At 53.0% G+C, this 23,814-nt stretch overlaps 5 protein-coding genes across 5 annotated transcripts; 1 reads left to right on the top strand and 4 right to left on the bottom strand.

Moving 5' to 3' along the window:
* Nucleotides 1–473: 473 nt before the first annotated feature.
* Nucleotides 474–7,346, bottom strand: QC764_406990 (uncharacterized protein). The gene is made up of 5 exons (XM_062946990.1): nucleotides 7,293–7,346; nucleotides 6,191–7,221; nucleotides 5,028–6,097; nucleotides 1,980–4,913; nucleotides 474–1,925 (listed from the first exon to the last, which is right to left on the bottom strand). The coding sequence occupies exons 4-5, from the start codon at nucleotides 4,831–4,833 to the stop codon at nucleotides 949–951; spliced, it is 3,831 nt and encodes a 1,276-aa protein (XP_062800728.1). The 5' UTR covers nucleotides 4,834–4,913; nucleotides 5,028–6,097; nucleotides 6,191–7,221; nucleotides 7,293–7,346; the 3' UTR covers nucleotides 474–948.
* Nucleotides 7,347–8,728: 1,382 nt separating this feature from the next.
* Nucleotides 8,729–12,470, top strand: STE20 (signal transducing kinase of the PAK). The gene is made up of 4 exons (XM_062946991.1): nucleotides 8,729–10,336; nucleotides 10,406–11,771; nucleotides 11,832–12,166; nucleotides 12,271–12,470. Exons 1-4 carry the CDS (start codon nucleotides 9,350–9,352, stop codon nucleotides 12,370–12,372), a joined length of 2,790 nt encoding a protein of 929 aa, XP_062800727.1. The 5' UTR covers nucleotides 8,729–9,349; the 3' UTR covers nucleotides 12,373–12,470.
* Nucleotides 12,471–14,187: 1,717 nt separating this feature from the next.
* QC764_407010 (uncharacterized protein) lies at nucleotides 14,188–15,610 on the bottom strand (the record flags this gene model as incomplete). The annotated part of the gene is made up of 2 exons (XM_062946992.1): nucleotides 14,188–15,185; nucleotides 15,246–15,610. 2 exons carry the CDS (start codon nucleotides 15,608–15,610, stop codon nucleotides 14,456–14,458), a joined length of 1,095 nt encoding a protein of 364 aa, XP_062800726.1. The 3' UTR covers nucleotides 14,188–14,455.
* A 424-nt stretch (nucleotides 15,611–16,034) lies between these two features.
* QC764_0068880 (uncharacterized protein) lies at nucleotides 16,035–17,288 on the bottom strand (the record flags this gene model as incomplete). Its single annotated transcript, XM_062940626.1, has 3 exons — nucleotides 16,035–16,124; nucleotides 16,770–16,906; nucleotides 17,249–17,288. The coding sequence occupies 3 exons, from the start codon at nucleotides 17,286–17,288 to the stop codon at nucleotides 16,035–16,037; spliced, it is 267 nt and encodes an 88-aa protein (XP_062800725.1).
* Nucleotides 17,289–20,435: 3,147 nt separating this feature from the next.
* RSC9 (Chromatin structure-remodeling complex protein rsc9) lies at nucleotides 20,436–23,652 on the bottom strand (the record flags this gene model as incomplete). The annotated part of the gene is made up of 2 exons (XM_062946993.1): nucleotides 22,528–23,652; nucleotides 20,436–22,471 (listed from the first exon to the last, which is right to left on the bottom strand). The coding sequence occupies exons 1-2, from the start codon at nucleotides 23,417–23,419 to the stop codon at nucleotides 20,436–20,438; spliced, it is 2,928 nt and encodes a 975-aa protein (XP_062800724.1). The 5' UTR covers nucleotides 23,420–23,652.
* Between the last annotated feature and the right edge of the window lie 162 nt (nucleotides 23,653–23,814).

Here is a 23,814-nt window from a genome sequence, read left to right as displayed (position 1 = left end):
CAGCACAGCCATAGGTAAGGTGTTCCCCTCCGAAACAGCAAGACAAGGCAACCAGCGTTCATTAACCTCAACCATATTCTTCCCACCAAGCAGCCCCAGACAACAAGAAACTCGACCTCAACTCTCAACAAATTATCATCTCTCAGAGTTCTGAACAAAAGAGCCCAACATTGATCTCGAGAAATAACAAGATAGGGTAGAGGTTGGATGCTCATCATCAAAGACATACTCAATATTCTGGCCATTGAACCAAACATACATAATCATCAGAAACAAAAGCCAGAATCAAATTTTTGTTTACCTAGAATGTGAAATGCGAATCGCAAGTTAACTGATTGAACACGAGACAAACAGACAAGAAACCTAGCACATAGCCTCATACCAAACTACTGATATTGCGGCCCAGTTCACACGCTGACAGAAAACGAGGACAAGCGTAAATCCAGAGAGGCCATTCTCGTTACGGATCATCATGTAGGAACTGACTATGTTGAGATTTTCTGATCCCTATGTCGCTAAATATACCAGAACAGATGGAAAGTTTGGAGATATCAGCACACAAAATTGAACGTGGAAACGACATAAGCAGAAGAGTATGGATTCCTAAATGATATACACAACCTCATCCACCCTATCATACCAGCCAACCCCAATTTTCTTCTTTAAACATACAAAAACAATATTCATGACATAGCTAAAAATATTTATACGACACATCAACCCCCCTCCGGAATAGCATCAGGCAAACCATCCGCCCAAGTGCCGTAATTTTTCAACATGATAAAAAAAAAAGGCAAACACATCAAGATATTATCGAGCGAATATTCACCATTTTTGCCTTCTTCAGCCTTCCTTAATAGACCCCTTCGCCCCCACGCCCCCAGTTCAGCAACTTTTCGTAACTACCGTTTGCCTCCCAAATCATTAGTGACCATCAAAGAAAACAATTTACTGCTCCCTAGGCGCAGATCTGCTGGCAATACCTTCCTTAACGGCAGCCAGAATCAAATCCTTGGCCTTCTCAACACCCTCCTTACTGCCAACAACCTCGATGGCCTCACCCTTAGCTTGGTCACGGGGAACGGTGATCTTGCAACCGCTCTGCTTGCGGATGGAGTTGACCTTGCTGCCGCCCTGACCAATAACGAAGCGGTACGTGCGGGGATCAGGCAGGATCAAGTAGCCTGTGGCATCCTGCTTCTTGGCCTGTTCCAGCGCAGCCTCGATGGCCTTCTTGGCCTTCTCGATGCTTTCAGGGGAGCCGCGAAGGACCCATGGAATCTCACCCTCCTCGGACGACGATCCGCTTTCGACAACCTTCCAGGAGTGAGCATCGGCAGTGGTTTCCTCGTCGTCAGTGATCAAAGGAAGGGCACCGTTGGAGCGGGCATCTGGAGCCGCAGGTCTGGGTGGGACGGCCTGGCCAGCATGGTCGACAGTAACACCGAAATCGTTTCTGAACTTGCGGAAGATTTGACCATTGTTTGAGACGGCGTGGTGGAGAGCACGAGGAACCTGCACAGTCTCGCCCTGCTGCTCCTTGACCAGAGACTCGATGTGAGCCTTGGCCTTCTCAACATCGGGAGCCTGGCCGGCAATCTTGACACCAGTCTGACCGCTTCCCTGGCGAGGAATATCAATCGAGACCTTGAATTGGTTCTCAAGACCGCGCTTGATGTCACCGCCGCGGCCAATCAAAGATCTGTGCTTCTCAACAGGCACCTCGAGAACCTCGGTAACCTGGCTCTCGCGCTCCGACACAATAGCCTGGATCTGCGCAATGATCTTGTCGACAACCTCGGTGCGGCCCTCGACCTTGATAGTGTTTCCGTCAGCATCCTGCTTGGGGAATTGAATGGCGCGGGCAAGCTCGCGGCGGTCATCGGAACCGCCAGCCTTGACGACGATGTCCCGCAGATTGGCACCTGTAATCGTCAGTAAACATTTTTCAAAGGGCATACTCATGTATCAATACTTACCGCCAGTCCCGATAAGAGCTTTGTGGTACTTGCGATCAACATCGATGGTCTTGACTACAGTGTCATCAAACACGGCCTTCTTCTCCTGAAGAGCCTTCTTGGCAGCAGCAACCTGGGCCTTGGTACCCTTGATCTGGATCTCAACCTCAGCGTCAGCATCTTCCTTGGCGCCGGGGATGTCAATCCTGGCACCACTGGACTGGCGAAGCTGCTCCAACACAGCACCTCCAGATCCAATCAAGGAAGGAAGCTGCTTCTGCTGGAAAGTGATAGAGTCGGTGAAGGAGGTATCCTTGAGATACTGCAACAGCGAGAGAATCTCATCACGGGCCTCATCAGCTCCGCGCTTGGGGCCTCTAACGATGACCTCATCAGGGGCCTGTTGACGACGGTGCTTCCCGGCATCGCTCGAATCCGCAACGGATTCGTCGTCCTTGGCAGGCTTAGCAGTGCGAGGGAAATTGATGATGACCTTGTAGCGGGTCTGGAGACGGTTGATCTGGGCGCCCTGGGCGCCGATAAGCTCACGGTGGAACTTGGGCTCGATCTTCAAAACGTGAGTAGCCTCGTCCTGGAGCTGACGGCCGAGAGCAGAGATATGAGCTCTGGCGGCCTCGGCCTTGGCCTTGGGACCCTTGAGCTGAACCTTCCCGTCATTGACCTGGATATCAACGTCGAACTTGTCGCGGAGTTCCCGAATGTTGCTTCCACCCTTGCCAATGAGGTGGTTGGCAAACTTCTGGGGGAACTCAAACTCCAAGATGAACCCGCGCTCCTTCTCGTCCTCCTTCTCCTGCTCAATGAAGGCCTGGCACTTAGCCACAAGCGACTCCACGGCAGAGCTAGGACCTCGGAAGTTGATGATCGACCCAGTGTTCGACACGCGCACAGGGATCTGGTTCTCGGGGCGATTCTCCTGCTCCTTCTTGATGAATCTGCGCAACTTCTCATGGAACTTGGTGGGAACTTCCATGGTAGCGGCAGTCAAGGGATCCTGCTTGGCGATCAAGCCAGTGATATAGGCTTGGGCCTCGCTAAGCCACTTTTGCATTTCGAGCAGATCGGCCTGGCTGGGCTGAGCGCGAGGAATCTCGTAGGAATCAGGGCTTGTGCGGCCCTCGTAGACAAGAAGAAGAGGGGAGTCGACCTCAGAGCCTTGGGGAATCACAAGGTGGACACCATAATCTTGTCTAACCTTGGGTCTAGCCTCCTTCTGCAGGTAAGCGTGGAAGAAGGGGTCGACCGCAGCCGTCGCAATGCGGGCTGGAGGGTGGCCCTCGACGATGCCCTTGACTTCGTTGGAAGCCCGGATAGCATTCTTGCCATCACGGGCATAGAGCTCCCAAGGAAGAGCGCCGTTGGCATTGAAAGGAGTGTTGAAGTGCACATGGTGCAGCTTCTCCAGACGCTCAATCTCTTTTCTCTCGCGGAGATAGCGGGTGACGTTGCGGGCATGGGCAGCAGCAGAAGGAACCTGGCGGAAGTAACGAGTGATATCAAGGTTGGAGCTCTGCATGTTCATAGCGAGATCCATAGCCACGTCGGAGGCGGGAGTGATCTTGTCAGAAGGCCCGATAATGGTGACGGTCTCGTCCTCATCGTCGGCGGGCAAGACAACAATGCATCCGGTCTGGTCGAAGAACTGATCCTGAGGAATGCCCTTATCGCCAACAATGAACTGATGACGTCCCTTGTTGAGAGAGAACTGGTCGACGGCGAGTTGCTGGCGGAGCTCCTCGGCACGTCTTTCAATCTGCTCCTTGGCAGCCCTGACAGCATCGCGCTCACCAGTGAGCTGGATGAAGTTGTCAACAGCAGGATAGAAGACGGGAGGCTGTCCACCCTGAGGCGCCTCTGGCGGGTGAGGCACCCGGACGGGGTGCGAAGGCACCTGGACCTGAAGATCTCTACCCTGTTCCAGGCTGCTGATCAGACCGTTCTTGGCAATGAAGGGAAAGAACTCGGCAGGGATGCCCTTGAGGCGTGTGTTGACGTTGGCAGCCCGTTCACCAGCAATCTTCAAAATGGCGTTACGGGCAGCAGCAGCCTGCTGGGAGTTGCCCTCGATCAAAACATCGATCGTGCTGTCATCGTCCTCATCCTCAGCGGCTGCAGGAGCATCCTCTACCCTAGGCATCTGGATCCGGGCGCCAGTCTTCTCCTGCAGGGCCTTGATGGTGGAACCGCCCTTGCCGATGACATGGGCCCTGGTAGACCGGGGAATCGACACCTTGATGGAGAGCTTAGTGCCGATCTGGTTGATGAAGTCCTTCAGAGCCTGGGTCGCAATATCCTGGGCGCCAGTAGCCTCAACCCTGACCTTGCCATCCGCCATGGTGCTGACCTTGATAGGTGCCCGCGACCTACGGTTAAAGTCCTTGGCAATGTCTGGCAGGGGTTTCTTCAGCTGGGCACGAGGAAGCACGTGTTGAGGTTCCAAAAGTGTGTACTCAACATTGCGGCCTGGGATCGAGATATTCGCAGGACCCCTGACAGCCGGGGGAGTAGGAGTCGTTGCACCGGATGGAGGTGCGGATGTTGTAGGAGTGCCATTGCTTTCGCTTGTGCCATTGGCACCGGTTCTCTTGGCCCAGATACCGGTGGGACGGGCAACAGGAGCGGGTGCAGTCCCGAGTTCTGGGAAAAGCTCACGGGACTGGGTAGCAATGTTGGCCATCGCAGGATTTGGTGCGGCTGCTGGGGGGGCAGACTCCGTGGTGGTAGCCTCGGTGCTGGTAGCAGACTTGGGTGGGAGCTCTTCGTCTACAACATCCTCGACCGTTACGTGGTGCGTGGCATGCTGTTGCAAGAGCTGGCTAGCAGCTGAGGGCTCAGCGGGAACGTTATCGGCCATGGTTGGGGGATAGATATCGAGATGCGTAACGTAAGACGGGAGAAGCTTGTCGTGAAGACAAGTGAAGAGCCTGGCGGAGTCTGGCAAAGGTTAGATAAAGTTGACTCCATCAGATACGACGTCCACCCAGCACCCAAAGGCTTGTGTGGCGAGGGCGTGGGAGAGCGGGGACATCACAACGCCATGTTACTCACGCCTGGATTAACGGACAGATCGTTGGAGAAAAGAGCTATTAAAAAAACTGTAGCCAGCGAGGGTCGACAAGCCCAATCAGTGACAGCCGGTCTCACGGAGAAAGACTGTAGTAGAAAGAGGTCGTGATGACGGTGTGTGTTGGTCTGCGGCAGGCAGGGGAAAACAGCGGAAACGAATATTAAAACGGCGGGCGATGATGATGATGGGGATTTAGAGCATCATGCGCAGGGAATTGACGCAATTGCTGTTCAGCGGCTATATAGGAGGGCGGGAGGGAACGAGCAGTGCGACGGCCGTGTGGAGGGCAGTACAGAGAAAAGGCCAGACAAGCAATCGATGAAGTTGCTCACAAATGGGGTCTCGCGGTCTGGAGCAAGCTGGAGCCAGGTGGACATTCAACACTTTCTCCAATCGAGCTTCACCAAAAAAATGTTTGAGCAAGGGGATTGGCTTGGTAGCGCCATCGAACCCCCCGGCGCCGAGGTGGGCCAGTCTTCCAGGTTACTCTCAAGCCACACCATCCGCCGCCCCATGCCCCGCACCACTTGCGGCTGCCACGGCTGCCACGTCCGCCAACCGGCCTTGGATCGCATCTTTTGCAGCTGTCAAACCTCATCTGCCAAGCCAACATTCGAGAACAATCCAACCATGCATCATCTTTGCTTGATCTGGTTGCTGTGTTACAGCTAGGCAAGGACATGCCTTTCCATCTTGTCAAAGAGACAGAATATTCTCCGAATCTCGAGTGCTTTCTGAAATCTGGTGTTTGGGATGAGGATGAGTGTGGGTGAGTAACAGATTGGCAAGGCCTGAAAGATATTGAGATGATGAGAGAGGAATGAACACAGAAGGACGGTTCGGAAGGAAACTGGACGGGTCTCAGGCAATATATAGTGCCAGCTATCAGAGTGCAACTGGGAGTCGATGTCCATTTATGTCCTACATGGATCTAGCCAGCTGAGAGCCAGATCATCTCGTATGGCTTGCGGCATCTATAGCTGAAACTAATAGAGTGTGTTGAAGGCTTTGGTCCTCGACAGGCGATTTTCGGATACGACTCTATACCAACCTATAAAGGACCAATATGAGAACAAATTTCGGGTCCGCGATGCGCCGTCCTAGTCACGATACACAAAAAGACCGAGCTGATGTGCTTTTTCACCTGTTATCAACGGCCTCTAGATCCTACCACCAAGCCTTGCAACACTGGCATCGGCTCGATCCAGTCGGCCTCCAAACCACGCCGACCTGTGCACTCCCGTTTTGCGCGCCGAAATGTCGTGTGAAGTAGAGTGCCCGACTCTGTTCCTCGCCTGAGGGCCCGTCTCATCACTCTCCAGAGGGCAGGTGGAAGAAGGTGGCGTCTGCCGTGTGCCGAGCAGCTAATAAGAAGGAGACGGGGATGTGAACACAGCGTTGCTAACCCCGGTATCGTCATCTCCCCTCATCGCATAACGGCGTATATCTGTCCAGTCAGGTCATTCCGGGGAAGGCCTCTCCTCATGAGGCCAGGTCCGTGTCTATAATCCATTGGTCTCATTCAGATAGCTTGTCAGTGACTGAGACTCGGAACATGCGTTTCATGATGGTCTGGATGGCCGCGTGTGAGTTGAACTCGTGATTATTTACCTAGATGAGAGAGACATATGGGTTAGTCAAAAGAGAAGCATATTGGCAAGTCCATCAACGTATGAAGGCAGTTTTTCACGGGCCAGAAACAGTGACATAGACTGCTGTTGAACACCAAAGAACAGAGGATGGAAATGAAGCGTGCAAAGTCAGCTCAGATCTTGGTGTTTCGTAGTGAAGTCTATGTCTCGGGTTCTCGAAGCCTATCTCCGGGGAGAGCGATTCATCGTTTTCTTCCGTGGTGCAGCTGCCCGTTATTCCCATATGCTGCCCAATCTCGCTGGCTTCCGTTGATGTTCTGGAAGGTCTGTCCACTGTAGGCTTGCTCCAACGACACAGTGTACAAACTGGTACAGTACGAAAATGTGACGGCTCTCTTCCTCCACGGTTCCAAAAACAGACACGGAGTGACGAGGGCTGGTGCATTGGCTGCATACCTGCTGCAGCAGCCGTTCCGTTGACAGGCGATTGGGGAATTGGGGCTCATGGCCATGGTAGCAGGTGGATGTAGGTGACAGCAGGTAGTCGCTGTTGCTGTTGTATTATGGGCGGTAGCAGTGCGACCTATAACAGATCCTAGTTAATACCGACAGAATACAGAAGTTTTGGCCGCGTGTCTGACTAGGAATGGCTACCAGGAGTTGATCAAAATAGAGATGCCGTGATACTGATATCGAGCCCAATGATATCTAACGTTCATTGATAGGATCTTCAGACAATCACCACCTTTGCAGAGACAGTTGTGATGAAGGATGAGGAATATTCTTCTAGACAAAGCCAAGTGTAAAGCGTCAAATAGTAACGGAAGGGTTAGGGTTTCATACATCTTCCTACTTCCTAACAGAGCTGTCTCCTTGATAATTGATGTCGTAATATGCCATTGCGCCCCCCTAAGATTTTAAATCAGCCGTTTATGATCGACAGCTTGCTGCGGGGTCTATCACCCGTCGATGTGATGCATTTTAGGATGGTTACTGGCATCTGTCTGGTCTGACACCAAGCATCCTAACATCTAGCCTGTCATGTCACTACCTATTCTCTTCTCTATCGTAGCGGTGCCCAAATGCTTCCCGAGCCCCCGTCAGCATGTTGAGAAAACAATGAAAACTATGCGGTTGACCCAGATATCTCGGAGACTTCGGTGTTCGCTGACATGCAACAGAATAATCGAGAAAGTGTGGCAAGACGAGGTACGGGGTCGATGTATGTACAGCGCCCCATGTGCAGGTTTCTGCACGAGAGAGGAAGGGTTCCTCGGGAGCAACCTTAGATATGATGCCCTGCCGGCGGAACCGCCATGGCATCGTGATTCCATGCAGCTTTGAGCATGATGATGGGCAGCTGGACGTTGCTGGGTAGTTTTGAAACGGAGAGCAAAAGCACGGGCGAACCCTGATGGTCGGGTAGGCTGGTGTGGGGTCAAAATGGGACCCTCCTAGGCGACCCTTGTCGATCGGCGGTCATTTCCAACGGTTTTCCTGCCACTTTGCTGGGCACAATTCAAGGAAACCTCGTCGGCGGTTCCAAACCACCACACAAACCTGATAATCCTATCTCTACACCACTACCTTTATCTCTTTATGTATCGCCCTCCGTGAAATCAAGCTGAACTGTGGGTGTTGAACTCAACTGGCTCGCATGCTTCTTCTCCATGCCCCCCCCACCTCTCCACAATCCCATCATCAGGGTTATCGATCAGTCGAATTCCCACTGTGCCCCTTCAAAGCCGATCTCCCCACTCTCGTGTCCCGCTCAGACCCAGAAGCAGGACATGTTTGCTCCAAACCCATCATCCTGCCATTTTAAACTCATGCAAGCACGGTCCGAATCGACAAGGCTTTGTCACAAGCCTTGAGAGCTTGGTGGCTGGTTACGAGGCATTAAGGCCCCCTAGGAAACAGGAGCTGTGACTGAGGGGTATCCTGACTTTGGATAAGGGTCACGCCAGACCTCACAAGTTGAGCAATGATTTGACTAGAGGAGAGCAAGAACCGATAGTGCGGCAGCCTCTCGCGCCTGATTGCTGCTTGGTGGTTCATGCGCTGCTCATAGCAACCTGCCTGCCATCCCATCTTTTTCATTTTTTTTAACGCGCGGGAGCTTGTGACTGCTGTCGTCCTGTCACCACCTTGTCGTCCGCCTGAGTTCTAGAAAACGGTGGCCCGGGAGGGTTAGTCCGGTGTCCGTTCTGACAGGGCCCCCTGTTCCTTGGCTGGGTCTCGTCGTCTTGCTGCCCCTCCTCTCCGTTCGTTCCCTTTGCCGCCGACGTTGCGTCTGGCTCGCACTGTGTCCGGCAGTCTCAATCGCGCTGCGTCTCCGCCAAATGCCACCATGATGGCCCGGGGGAAGCCAAGGTCTTCTCTGTAGCAGCATGTACAAGGACTGAACTGAAGCACAGCCAAGCAGAAGGCGAGGAGGACGACAACGAAAAACGAGAGGCCAAAACGCAATTTTGCACTCTGCTACCCTCGCTCCGTACCTCAATTACTGTGACTGCCCCCCCTCCCCCTGGAGTCACCTCACATAGAATTCGTACGTTTCCATGGTTTCTTCTCTCCCTATTATTGCTAAGTATTATTATTATCTGATTGTTTAATGCTGCCACCCCATCCGCCCGTGTCCCAGTCCCAGCCCTCCTTTGTGCCGTGAGTCTGTCTTGAGACGGGAGACCGGGAGCAACTGGAAGAGAGAGATGGACAGTCCCAAGACTTCTTCTTTCAACGGCAACGGCAGTTCACACCGTCGCAGGCTCACCAAGAAGCCCCCGCCGAACCACCATCATCCCTCCAGCGTCTACAGTAGTGTCAGTGTCAGTGTCGATGGTCGTGGAGTTGACGCCCAATCTTTAGGGAGCAAACGAAGCTCGACGAGCTTGAAGCGGGCCCCAAGCGCCCCCCTAGCCAGAAGTAGTCCCGCCGCCCCAAAGCACCTCCAGCATCCAAACGCGTCCGACAAGCAGAAGCAGGCCTACAACAAGACCACCTCGCCACGCATCCCCGCCGCACCACCGGCACCCTCGTCGGCCCTCTCCCCAGCAAACCGATCGCATACCGCGCCCATCCTTCCCGCCCGCGACTCTACGGCACCTGCACCTAAGCCGCCAAAGCTGTCGCTGTCCAGATCATCGTCCACTGCCCCCCGCGCTCAACATCGACCCCTCAGCACCAAGACCTCGGACGAGCTAATTGGCGCTCCCTTTGACGGCACTGCCATTCTCAATCGCATTGAAGCGACGAAGTCACCCACGCACCACACCACACCCGTCGCAACAAGCACAACCACCTCGCACCACCTCCACTTCCACAATAACACCGCCAAGCGTAACACATCCCCGCCGCGATCAACTCCTCACGCCTTGTCGCAAGCCAATTCGGACGCCCGAGTCATGGGCAACTCACCTCCGCCCCTCCGCCAATCGGCGAGCTTCTCCGCCACAGAGGCATCGTCTCTAAATGAGAAGGCCAGCGGCTCGTCAAAGACGGAGAGCTCGACCGGGCCGAAGAGGTATTCAGACGAGACGAAGGAGACCAAGATGCCCAGTGTCTTGAGGAAAAAGTCGGGCTTCTCAGGCTTCATGAACAGTCTGGTCGGCTCGCCAAAGAAGCCATTGATCTCGGCGCCAGAAAACCCAGTGCATGTCACCCATGTTGGTTATGACAGCACGACGGGCCAGTTTACTGTTCGTAGCCTCCTTTTTAGCTTTCTCGGTAGCTTTCAAACGGCTGGGCTAACCCTTATTTACTGACAGGGCTTGCCAAAAGAGTGGCAGCGATTAATCAACGAGAGCGGCATCACGGAGAAGGACACACGAGAACACCCCCAGATACTTGTCGATGTTTTGACATTTTACAAGGAGACTACAGAAAAGCCCCAGGAAGACGTACAACTAGAGAAGTTTCACGATGCGCGAGCAAACGATTACCGAGGACTATCTGGGAGCACACCCTCTTCGGCGGCCTCGACCCTTCCCTCCCCAAGTGTGCTCACTTCTGGGTACACATCGATGTCGCCTTTGATAAGCCCTCCTGCAAGTCCGAGATTCCCAACTGTCACCCACGAAGGCAGTTTCGAGAACCCTCGCGCACCCCCTCCAGTCCCCAAGGGGCCTGCTCCTCCAGTCAAAGATGCCAACCTTATGCCTAGCCGACCGGCGCCAAAACCACCAACCAGTCTCCCCTCGAGGACGCAGCAGCAGCCTGGATATCCAGCGAAGGACTCCGGAATTGGCATGCCACATTCAGGAGAAGATGGTGCCACACCATATCTCCCACCAAAGGACAACATCCCAATGTTGCCGGAGGAGCTCCGGTCCAGATCAAACTCGCGAGCGAACGGCACCTCCCCTTACCTGCCGTCGTCATCACAAGCTACAACGGCTGTCACCACCCCCAGCCAAGCAGCTATCTACCAGCAGCAGCTGATGCAGCAACAACAAGAGCAAGCCATGGCACAAGCCCAAGCGGCCATGACGGGCCAGCTGGGTCGGGCGACCAGCAAGCGACAACAACACCAACAGCCCACCCCGCCATCCTCCCAACACCCCCATCTCCGACAAGCCGAGCAAGCGGGTCGGGTACCACAATCCCAACAGCAAGTCGCACAAGCCAACTCAACCCGCCCACGACACCGACCACGACAGTCTAACGGAGTTGACGTGGTCGCCGCCCTCAAGAGGATATGCTCCGAGGGGGACCCGCGGGAAGTCTACCGCGGGTTTACCAAGATCGGCCAGGGTGCCTCCGGCGGAGTGTTTACTGGACATGAGCGAGGGTCTAACAGGCTGGTGGCGATCAAGCAGATGAACCTGGAGCAACAACCCAAGAAGGACTTGATCATCAACGAAATCCTGGTCATGAAGGAATCCTCGCACCCAAATATCGTTAACTTTATCGACAGTTATCTCTGTGCTGGCGAGTTGTGGGTGGTGATGGAGTTTATGGAAGGCGGCAGCTTGACGGACGTGGTGACGTTCAACATTATGACCGAGGGGCAGATTGCGAGCGTGTGCAGGGAGACGCTCAGGGGATTGCAGCATTTGCATTCCAAGGGTGTGATTCATCGGGACATCAAGAGCGACAACATTTTGTTGAGCATGGAGGGTAATATCAAACTCAGTATGTAACCTCACAATTACCTGGCTACTCTTGGGTTCTTGGGCTAACCAAAATCAACAGCCGACTTTGGCTTCTGCGCCACCATCAACGAGGCGCAAAACAAGCGTACGACCATGGTGGGAACTCCCTATTGGATGGCGCCAGAGGTGGTTACGCGAAAGGAGTACGGACGCAAAGTCGACATTTGGAGCTTGGGCATCATGGCCATCGAGATGATTGAGGGGGAGCCGCCGTACCTGACCGAGTCGCCGCTGAGGGCGCTGTGGCTGATCGCTACCAACGGGACGCCCACCATCAAGAACGAGCAGGATCTGTCACCCGTGTTTAGGGATTTCTTGTACTTTGCGCTCAAGGTGGATCCGGAGAAGAGGGCGAGCGCGCATGATTTGTTGAGGGTGAGTCTTTTATTTCTTCCCCGCTTGTTTCTTTTGTATTTTTGATGGGGGTGGTTGTTTTCCGACTGTTTTGGGAGACTGACGCTGATACTTTGTGATGATAGCACGACTTCATGAAGACATGCGTTGAGCTATCTTCCCTGGCGCCGTTGGTGAGGGCGGCGAGGGAAGCGAGGGCTCAGGAGAAGGCCCGGAAGGGGCAATGAATGATTCATCTCTGATGTGGGATTTTCTTTTTACCGGATCACACAGACATCATCACATGGCCAAGCGGAGCCAGACAGACACTTTTTTTCACCGAGCGAGTTGTTTGTTTGTTTTTTCCCTTACTATTACTTACTACCATGTTGTACTGAAATGTACTTGTGATGTTTTGGTTGGATCTAAACAGGGTGGATGGGGGGTTGGGGCGTAGGGGAAGCGGTGAGAGTTATTTACTTACTATGATATTTTGTGTCTTGAGGAAAAAGACATCATACTATTCAAATTTAGCGTTTTTTTTTTTTTTGGCTTTCTACTTGGGCTGTTGTTTAGTGGGGCTTTTGCAAGGGAGTTTGGTTGGTAGTTTTGGTTGGGGGAGATAGTGCTATAGCTGGTTTTTGGACGAAGGATGAAAGGCAAAGCAGAGGGATATGTTTTGCTTAAATTTTACAAAAGGCCAGTTTTCTCAGATTCTTTTTACTTTTTGACTTTGATCGTGAGGGGTTTTGGTGAGAGGTTAAGGGGAGTTGGCGAGGTCTTTTCGATGGTGTTTTGTAAGAAGGGAATGGGGGCCCATGCTTGGGGTTTGGGCGGGGGAAGGACGGTGTTACACCAATCGCCAAATTATGATCATGCTTGAGGCACCTACAGTGCTTGCGTTTCTTATGTCGGTGGGCGTTTTTGTGTATATATATCTATGGCATGGAATGGATGATTGGGACTTGTTGAAGCAAGAGCTGATTGAGCTGTATGAAATGCACGTTAGGGCTTCCTCTCCTGTTTGGTATGAAATTGAGTAGGGGAGAGAACTGAATCTCTTTCTAACCTTTAACTATGAGATTTTTTCTATCCCTGCGGTTGTAAAAGGTATCAGTTGATGAAACTAAATACGGTGGTAGGTAGCAAAATGGTATAACTACCTAGTGATGAGGCGGTGATGCCCAACAGCAACGAGTGAGGAGCGGACGTGGGGGGCTCGAAGCCACCCTGGGAATCGGCCTACCAACCAACGATCATTCACATAAAAGGCGCAAACAGCAATAAATGGAGTTTTGTGCTACCTGATTTTGGCATGAGCATGTGATTTGCTGTGGTGGGTGGGTGGGTAGTTTGGATGAGATGGAGATATATGCCTATATGCCTTGGCTATGGATTCTATTCAGGGGGTGGAATACCGATAAAGAAGGAGCAAAGCCAAGCCATCAATTCGACAAGACCAAACAATCGTCTGTTCCAGTCGTCACAAAGGGCTACTGTGAATAATCAGATCAAGTCTAGCAAATCTCTCGTATTTGCGAAATGTTGTTACACACACACAACACATTTTAGACCCTCCACCACCCTTCCTCCACGGTCTGTCTCCCAGTCTAGAACCTCTTGCTAAATCGACTAAGAAGCATATATCATTGATAATGAAGAAGAACCTCGGCAACTCCCGAATCTAGCTCCCATTCTTTGTCAAGCTTTTCGGAGATCTTCTAGGCCCATACACGCGTGCATCCCTCCCTCCCATCAGTCTCGAAGCTCGCTAGAACAAACCAAGACAAAGACCTACCACACCAACCACCACATGGGAAATATAAGCCAGCACATTGGCCAGAACAAAAACCTCGACACCACATCACGAGCAAACCCCAAAAAATTCTGGAAATAAATCCATATTCATATTAATTAGTCTTTTGTTTGCGATATCCGATTTTGCTAGGTAACGAGCCTAAAACCTTAAGTCGTTATTGAGGATTCCCCATACCTCGGAACTTTAAAAAAAAAAAAAAGAGACGAATCCAGTGAAAAATGAGCCCCCGATTCTTTTTAATGTTTGCACCCATATCGTGAGAAAGAGAAAAAAAGACCCCCATGAAAAAAATCAAGATATCATCGCTGTACGCCCCCAAAGTAAACAAAATCCCATCGCTCATGAAGATGAAGACCCCATAATCACCATCCATCCGTCCACCCATGCCATTGTCAGAATCCACTAATTTTTGCTGCTGCTGCCCATGAGGAACACATAAAAAAGCCAAAACCGTCTATAGGGTATCCCGAAGCCGATAAAAGCAGCAAATTATTTCTTGTCGTATCATTAACTTAGTAGAGACTGTAGCCACCGTCAATGATGACGTTGGATCCGGTCATGAAACCGGAGGCGTCAGAGGCGAGGAACACGCAGAGACCGTTGAGGTCATCCACGTTTCCGAGGCGGTCCTGGGGAGTCAACGACTTCCAGATCTTCTTTTGGGCGTCGAGAGCGGGAACCTTGTTGAGGGCCGTGTCCATGTAGCCAGGGGAGATGCAGTTGACGCGGATCTGGTACTTGGCCCACTCAGCAGCGAGGGACTTGCCGAGCTGGATGACACCAGCCTTGGAGGCGTTGTAGCAGGACTGCTCCTGTGGGTAGTTGACGATGGAGCCGGACATAGAGGCGACGAGGATGATGGAACCGGGCTTGCCAGCGGCCATCATGGCACGGCCGACTGACTGGGACATGAGGAAAGAACCAGTCAGGTTGATGTCGATAAGACGGCGGAACATGGCTGGGTCGTATGTCTCGGCGGGAATGTTGGAATCGGCGATACCAGCAGAGTTGACTAAGACGTCAGGGGTTCCGTAGAGATCGACGACGTTCTTGACGGCGGCATCAATGGCATGTCCGTCACGGACATCAACCTTGAAGAAGGAGACGGGCAGGCCGGTCTTCTGGTGAAGCTCGGCAGCAGACTCGTCACCTAGCTCTTGGTTGGCATCGAAGATGGCAATGGCCTTGGCACCAGCTTCAGCGCAGGCACGGGCCATATAGTTTCCAAGACCACGAGCACCACTAATTTCTTGTTAGCAATTTATGACTTCCATCGTTCGAAGTTGTGCAAGATGAACATACCCAGTGATGATGATGACCTTGCCGTGGACGCTCATCTTCTGCAGCGTCTTTGGGAGCTGAGAGTAGACCTTCTCCTCAAGGGGAACAACCTCCTCATCCTCCTCAACGACGGGCTCAGGAGCACGCTGACGAGGCTTGACGGGGATGCTGAAATGGTCGGCATTGCCAGAAGCGACGCCCTTAGCGTCGGGGTTGTAGACAGAAACGGGAACCTCAGTCTCCTTGATCACCTCAGACTTGAAGCGGCCGGCCGAGACGGAGAAGGCGGCGCGCTGGCAGACCGAAGGGGTTGTGCGAGCGACAGCGGGCCGAACGAGGACCGAAAAGCGCGGGGCCATGCGGGCGGCACGAACAGCAGAAGCCATTTTTGCTGATTTGTGGTGTTGTTGCTGATTTTGGTGGTTGTATGGTAGACTTTGTGAAAAAGTCAAAAAATGCTCAAGAGCAAGAAGTGGCTTGAGCGAACGTGAGTAGCGAAGGTTCAGCGAAATAAACGAAGGTACGAACGAACTGAGTGTTCGGCCAGAAGCACTTGACACGAAGACAAAGGGGTCGTTGGGTGTAAGTGAATGAAGAGGCTGGGGGAAGGGGATTCGGCTGATGGGTTCAAGGTACGTTAAATGTACCTGGGCTCCTCAATAGCGACCACAAAACTGCTCGTTGGTGAATCAAAGACCTGACAGCGTGAACGGGGCCGCCAGGCTCTTGTTATTTATAGGATGAATGGGATGGGATAAGATGGAGCAGGGAAAAAGTCTTTCTGCTAGGAGCGTGACGTGCTGGCTGAAGCTAGGGAAGGCCGGAGGGCGGATGAGGCAAAGGACCAGTCAGGGGAGCGGGGCCAAGATGGTGGCGGAGGGGCGAGTCGAGATCGTTCTTCTGAGAGGGTTGTTTGCGGATCAGCAACAAATTCTCCACGCAAAGTCGCAACCGCGAGTGCCGATTATGCGCCTGTTCCAAGTATATGCTGCAACGCTGGAAAATAAGCTTCCGGTCTCGACGTTTCCGTGCGTCTTTCCGCAGCGAAACGACCGGCCAGTAGCCCTCTCGCAGGATTCAGAGATGGATGGTTGATATCGACATGCCACCACACCACCACTCCCACCTCCCACAGACAGGGACAAGCGGCACAGCATTGTCTTTTTGCGGGGAGCGGCAGAGAGCGGCATGCTGCGGACGTTCGTCTAGACCCTCTAGACCAGCAACCATCTCATCTATTGTTCCCAGGAGAAGCGTGATGCCAGGTTATTGTTGATGAGGCCTTAGCCTGACGTGATGGGTCTCCACTTGGAAGCCCCGCCAGTGCACCGGTTGGTTGGACGAAGTCTTCAACAACGGCAAAACTTAGAGTAGCAGATCCACTGGACGTACCTGGGTTGGAGACGTTCACCGGTTGAGGCTGATGATTTGGTGGACAATGGACGAAAGCTAGAGATTGGCGTCTGTGTTCCCCTCCAACTCTGGTGGTTCAGTGCTCTGGTATTTATCTGCCCACCATCTAACTGATAATCAGCAACCACCCACCCCCTCGAGGCCGAGCATTTGCTGAGCGGGATCCTCGAGCGGTGAGAGCACATTTGGTGGGCCCAAAGATTGGGATTCAGTCACAAGACCAGCAGTAATTTCTCGGGAAACATGCAGTGCTCCAGAGTGCGGAATCGCTGGTGTCAGGGTCGCGGATGACGGTCACAGGTCGCCTGTCCTGACACTTTTCCAAAAGGGCAAGTGATTGCGACAGCATCTGTTGTTTCAACCACGCTTGCTGCGACCGCTAACTGGAATAGGTAAGTGGAGGTTAAATAGACGACAGGGCTGGCAAGGGCTGCGTGCCAGGGCCAGCCTGGGAGCTCTTGGACGATCAAAACCCACCCTCAACAGCATCAAAACATCCGGCACTCTCCAAACGCACCTCGCCGTGCTCGTCCAGACGTGTCACACACCCAGCAGGGATTTTACACCCGCCTTGGCTTTGAACTGATCAGCAACACGTTATCTTGAGATACGAGACATGCGGCCCACGCCGGACCTCTGGTACGGCTTCATCTTCTTGTCTCCATTCTCTCGGTGGCCGTCGTTGCCGGAGATGGAGCTGCAGCACCCATCGTGTGGGGTTACATGCAGAAAAAAAGTGCGGTCGGAAACCCCGGTCAATTGGCGTCGTGGCAAACCACACCATCAACTTTCTGGCGGTGCGTGGGGGCCCAATTTCTGAAAACCCATCCTCTAGTCCAGGGGCTTCCTAAACCCAGATATCACCAACTAAAACATTCACAAAAGATAATTGACCCCCGAAACACTTCACACCACTCAACATTCCGCAGAGCGGTGACCTACCCCTCAGAAGCCCCGCAGACCCCGCACTCAACAGAGACACAATCGGAGCTTGGGCTTGGACCTGCATGGGACTGAACCGGTGGTTGGGCTTTTTCAGGGTGAGTTGGACATGACAGTCGATATCTCGACATCTACCAGTAGGAGATGCAGCCTCTCTAGAGCAGTAGCACATACCGCTTACCTTGCATCAAGAACCGTCTCACCGAACTTTGGAGCCCGAGCTTTTGGTTGGTGGTAAGGTCCATGTTGCTCGATCGATTCGAGGAACACAACACCATCGCCGATGATGAACTCATGCCGCTCACGCCATTGGCAAAAAGAAACCAAAGGTGCGGGATGCATCAGCAAAATATCTCGACATTAGGTCATGTGGTTGCCCATGAAACTCGACTTGCCGGCTCAATCGGCAAGGATAGTAGTGTTTGATGAAAAGACATCTACACCATCAACTACCTAATTCACATGGCCAAGACACCGAGCGGGGAGGACCGTTGGGCTATCAATTCGGGAGGACCTGCAACGTAACCTGCGGTGCACAGCCTTTCGGATTTAGGAGGCAGCATCCACGATCTGAGGCTGTCTAGGGGAGCACCCTTGCCACAAAATAATTGAGACACTAAAGTAGGCTAACATGCCTTAAAGATAGTTTATAGGCCTATAAACTATCTTTAAGGCATGTTAACCTACTTTAGTGTGTCAGCTATTTCGTGGTGAGGGAGGGGAGCTCCAGCTCCTATCTCGACCGGTACATTGTCGATCTTCTGCCTTTATGATGGTCCGCTATTCGGAGCAGTATCTCAAGAAACCAATGAAGCCTACCCTCCATCAGGTACCGTCGACCCAACCGCAGGCAAGAATCAACCAAGCAGCACAGTCGTTGCATGAGCGTCTGCATGCCCCGCCCAGCCGCCATGCAGCACGGCTGTACGAAGCCCCCTCAAGCAACCCAACCCAACCCATACCTCTGCATATATTTTCGCAGCTTCCGAGTGACGCGTCAAAAATGGTTATCAACGCCTGCACCACGCAAAGGCACGCTAGGTAAGGGAGGGGGAACGGTAATGCACAGTCAAATCCTTCGGTCGAGACTACTGAAGTCGAGAACGTCAACGACCTGGTGCCCCTTGTTTGCTGTGGCCTATCGGAGTTGCTGAATGCATCATCTTGATAGGGACTTTTTTTCCTGCTCTGTTGGCCTGAGACGAACTCCATCAAGAAGCCCTTCCAGAACCTTTCGGATACCCCACCTGAGTCGGGACTCATCCGCGGGTGCGGGGATTTGGCTTGTTGGCCATTCCGCGGCCGTCTGCCCATCGGTCGTTTGGGTTCATCAATCACCTCATCACCAGCAACGACAAGAACGCCCACCTGTCAGACAGGGTAAATCAAGGGCCCCCATGGTTTGGCAACATGTTCTCCCGTCTCCCCCTTCATCTCATCCCCTCACTGTCTTTTTCTCCGTAGTTGGTGGTGTTAGCACCAACCGCCAACAAAAATCCACCACCCAAAAACTCACGATCCAAGGCATGTCGTTCAAAAAAAGGTACGGGGTAACCTCCGCCAGCTCGAGCCAGCTCCGTGGGACACGCCAACGCCAAGCGAGCCCCATCCAACGGCTCACGATAATCTTCCCGCAGGGTCGAAGCGAGCCGCCGCCAGTCAGCCACAGCATCGTATTTTTATTTCCCGGCCATTTGGGTCGGCAAGGGCCTAGCCCGCCGCCTTTTTACCCCAGATCAGATCTCACGATGGCCTCAAACTCGCCACCATTGGACCCCTGAATCCGGGGCGCCCTGTGACCCCAGAACGCTTGGACCACAGACAGTCTCGGTCGCAGCAACCCTTACCCTCACGATCGATCACGCAGGTCACAGCAGCAGGCATGACATTGACGTTCACGATGTTCCCGCTTTCCCGGTTTTCTCTTCGTCGCCACTGCACAGATTGCATAAAATTGCTGTCGCAGCGGGAGAGCCCGTTGACAGCGGGTCGTGGCCGCATGGCACACAGAAAATCCGACAATCTAACGTTCCTCTCTTGGCCCAAGGAGTCGAGACCGCTGTCGCCCGGAGCCAAGCGGACCATTTTAACTGCTCTTCAGCGTAAGTTACATTTGGTGTGCGTCTGATGTACAATATCGAGTTCTCCAACCTCTGGAGTCGTTGCTTTATGAATATCACATCTGGCAGCCAAATGGCGCTCATCCACATTAACCTCGAGAAACACATCGACCTCCCCCTTTTTCGATTTCCCCTTCCAGCTTGCTTGCTCATGGAAGATCGCATACATATCTGGCTTTCAGGGCTTTCTCATTCACATAAAATACAGCAATTCACTTTCTTCAGCGACTGCTCTCAATCTTACAAGACTGGATATCACTCAATCCGAGTCGACCTCATTCCCCAGTTGCTCCTGTTTGATCATCACAAAGTTTATAGCAATTCATCTTTCAGGAAATCACTCCGCATCTTTTAAACTGATTTTATTCGCATTCCATACTATGAAAAACGCTAGTACACACTCTCACATGAACCTTGGATGAGAAATAAAGGGTATTATCGTACAGTATTCAGCCACAAGCGATACATCCTAAATTTAGGACAAGAAAGAAAGAACAATCACCACCCTGAAGCCCTTCCAGTGATCCATCCATCCACCATATCCTTCCCATCCTCGCCTCAAGAGGAAGAAATGTCTCCGTCGAACAACCCAAACCATTGTTTCTCCCAAATTCATCCCTCTTTTCCATGAAGAAACGCCCAAACACACACACACACACACACACACACACACTCTCTCTCTTTCTCTCTCTCTCACACACACACACACACAAAAAAAAAAAAAACCATCTCCATCTTACTCCTCCACCACAAACCTCCTAACCTGCTGCCTCTCCTCCAAAAGCCCAAACAACCCCGCCAAATGCGGCGTCAGCAGCCTATTCTCGGTAAAAACCTCCCACAACCTCCCCATCACAGGCCTAAACAAAATCTCGTTCCAACCTTCACCCTCCTCCCCCTCATTCTTCCTCCTCCTCAACTCCGCCTCCGCCTCCGTCCTCGGGACATACTGCGCAATATTCCTCAGAATCAAAACCGCGCTAAGCGGCACTCCTGCCGCCTGCGCCGGCGCGTTCGGGTTCCGTTCATCCCTCGCGCTCGCCGTCTCCTCAATCGTGATCGTTACCGTCTTCGCCGGCCTGACAACCCTCGACTTTGAGGAAGACGAAGAGAAACTCCCACTCCTGGATCTGTTAGTGGTCGAGGTCGGGGACGGAGGGGGGGGCGGTAGGGGGGCCAAAGGAGAAATCTCCGATGGCTTGGCCGCGTGTCGGATCTCCTCGCTGCGGAGGTGGGTTTTGAGGTGAGCCATGTACTGAACGAGGAACATCTCTGTGGGGCGGGGGAATTTCTGGCAGTTGTTCCAAGCGCAGGAAAACATCCCTTCCTTGTTGACCAACTTCCCATCTTCAGTGCGGGAGACGCTGTCACCTAAATGTTCGGCAACAATGTGATCCCACATCTTCTCTGCTGTGAGATTCCATGCGCCGCATTTGGCTCCCCCGGGGGGTTTGCCATGAGGAGCAGGAAGTTGACACTGGAAATACCCCCTCCCGTCTGGGCTGATGGGGTACCGTCTTGGCCTGATGCCCCTAATCAGGTACTTCTGCTGAGACTGCCCTCCCGGCCCCTGCTCGTGCACAATCTGGGCCCCGGCCGATTCATAAACGCTCGTGATGCTCTTGATAAATTCTGGCGCGCTGATCATACTACGGCCCTTCCGCTTGAGGGGTTCGAGGAATTCCGTGTTGTACGCCTGCCAGATCGCAAGCTGGGTGATGTTGGAGTCGGGGTCTTCCTCAAAGAAACACCGGATCCAGGCGTAGCAACGCTCCGGTTCTTCAATGGCAAGAAGCTTCTCCAACAGGTCCTTCGGTGTAGGAACGACCGTCTCGTTGGGGGGGTCGTAGGCAAGACGCGCCTCGCTGACAATCAGCTCCCGCATTGATCGCTTGGCGCCGTGGGAGAGCAGTCGGACGAGGTGCGTGACGAGATGCTCTATCTTGATGTACTTGAGCATCGTGTCAAGGTTCTCGACTACGGCTGTGTACTGGTAGAGGAAATCGGTGGTAATGTCCAGCAGGTCCTCGTCGTTGAGGAGAAGCCAGTCCATGATACGCTGGAGGACCGAAGGAGGGACATTGCCGAGTCTGTTCGTCTCGATTGGGTGATTTAGTGCGATTTTGTTGAGCGCCTTCAGGGCAGTCAATATCACACCCCGATCGTCCGACTCGAGTTTCGCAAGTAGTGACTGATACAGAGGGTCGTCTGATCTCAGGACAAGGTAAGGGAGAATCGATTCGGCGATTTCGAGAGCGAGATGCTTCAACTCCACGACGCACTCCAGTTCTGGCAAATTGAGAATGACGCAGAGGAGGTCCTTGACTGGAGGGTACTCGGACATAAAGTAGGCATTGTCCGGCATGTTGACCATGTTGCGGATGGTCTGTGTCGCCTCCAAAACCAGCGTGAGCTGGTCGCGGAATTCGGCGGGAAGAATGTTGTCGTCGACATCCTTCCGACGCTTGAGCTGGGCAATTCGTTCCAGGATATCTGGGGTGCCCTCGAGACCATCCAGCTCACCAATGTCGGTGTTGTCGGAATCGGGGTCGTAGGAAACTGTCCAGTTGACATGGTAAATCATGCCACCAATACTAAGAGCAAGCTCCGTCAAGCCCTCAGCGAGGCCACAGAACTGAGAGAACTTGTATTTATCACCACGCTCGTGTGAGATTTTGAGGAGATGATGACAGCCAAACGCCTGTTCTGACCGGATGCCTGACCGAAGCGACAAGAGACAACGCTCGTAGATGTTGGGCCCATCCAAAGCTCCTGGAAACCAATGTTAGAGTCGAAAAATACCATGAACAATCCTAACAAGTGCTTACCAGGTGGTAGACAAGCTCTTACAAGCATCCCCGGATTAGGGGCAGCGACTGGCGGCTGCTTCAGGAGTCGTTGTTTCCTGGCAAACAGCTCCGGGTTGCTGGAGGGGGTGTCGACAATACGCAACGGCATCTGCTGAACAGGCTGGGGCACAAAGCCCTGAACGATGGGATTGTTCATGTCGGGCCCTGGAGGGTTGAAAACATATGCGCCACGGTGGGAGTTTCCAGGATTTTGAGCAATCGCAGAGTTGTTGTGAGAGTGGGAGTTGGACGAGGGGGTACCTATTTGCTGCGCTCCAGATGCGTGACGGGTCTGGCGTGAGGAATTGGTGTCGGGATGGAAAATAACCCTCGGTGCAGGAGCTTCCCTGAGGCCCCGGGAGGCGCGGCCTGATGCAGGAGTCTCGGCGACAGGACGCTCTCTGCCCGGCGTACTTCCATCCTCAGAGTCCTCCCTATCGTTTCTCCCCTTTGCGACAAAGTTCTCCAATGTGCGTGTCAGTAGCGATCCTCCCTTGGCGGTCGTAAATTCGAGGATCTCTGGCGGAGGAGGCTCCTTGTTGTGGATTTTCTTGATCTCGAAGGCGGCAAGGTTCTTGTAGAATATTTGTTTCAACGTATACGCGTCGGCCGGGGCGTTGTGTCGCATGAGTCCCAACCCTTCGCACATCTTCCGCCACATCAGCTTCTCATCCGAGACCTTGTCATAGCCACCATTTTGCACGATGTAGTTGAACAGCTTGTACAGGTCGACACTCAGGTTTCCCATCTTGGGCTCGGGGTCAAGATGGGTCCCACGCTTCTCATGGAAGTCGCGAAGCTCCTCGAGGAACTTTTCATATTCGGGGGTTCGGTCGACAGTATGCTCAACGATGGGTTTGGTCGGGGCCATCTTGGCGCATCGAGACGCAGCTCAGCGTCCAGATGCTGTCGAGTGTGCTGGGGAATTGACAGTGATCGGGTTCTAGTGTTATAAGTCGCTATACCATGCGGTAATCAGTTCCGCTACCTGGGATCGGAAACGTGACTGCTGTGAAGAATGTGCAAATGTTGGTCGAGAAAACAGGTGGTGTTTTGTCTCCAGCCAGCTGCTGCCGTGATGCGACGCGGGTTGCTGACTTCAATTGACGTGCACTGGGATTTTTTGACGAGCAACGATGGCTGGAGATATATGCCAAGAGACGCACAGACCATCACCGTCGTGTTACATGCACAGACCATACAGAGGAGCATCTCTCCCCTTAATGCTCTCAACCTCTCACACCTGCTCTCTTGACCATTTTGAGG

Source organism: Podospora pseudoanserina, chromosome 4, assembly GCF_035222485.1.
Source record: "Podospora pseudoanserina strain CBS 124.78 chromosome 4, whole genome shotgun sequence".
NCBI lineage: Eukaryota > Fungi > Ascomycota > Sordariomycetes > Sordariales > Podosporaceae > Podospora > Podospora pseudoanserina.
Note: the sequence above shows the minus strand (reverse complement) of the source record. Positions and strands in the feature narration are given on the sequence as shown.

Bases quoted from the DNA above. Each gene is read 5' to 3' on its own strand.
- QC764_406990 (XM_062946990.1), bottom strand. From the start codon at position 4,833: ATGGCCGATAACGTTCCCGCTGAGCCCTCAGCTGCTAGCCAGCTCTTG. The intron at 1,926-1,979 runs GTAAGTATTGAT...TGACGATTACAG, and splicing joins AGCTCTTATCGGGACTGGCG to GTGCCAATCTGCGGGACATC.
- STE20 (XM_062946991.1), top strand. From the start codon at position 9,350: ATGGACAGTCCCAAGACTTCTTCTTTCAACGGCAACGGCAGTTCACAC. The intron at 10,337-10,405 runs GTTCGTAGCCTC...ATTTACTGACAG, and splicing joins GCACGACGGGCCAGTTTACT to GGCTTGCCAAAAGAGTGGCA. The intron at 11,772-11,831 runs GTATGTAACCTC...CAAAATCAACAG, and splicing joins GGAGGGTAATATCAAACTCA to CCGACTTTGGCTTCTGCGCC.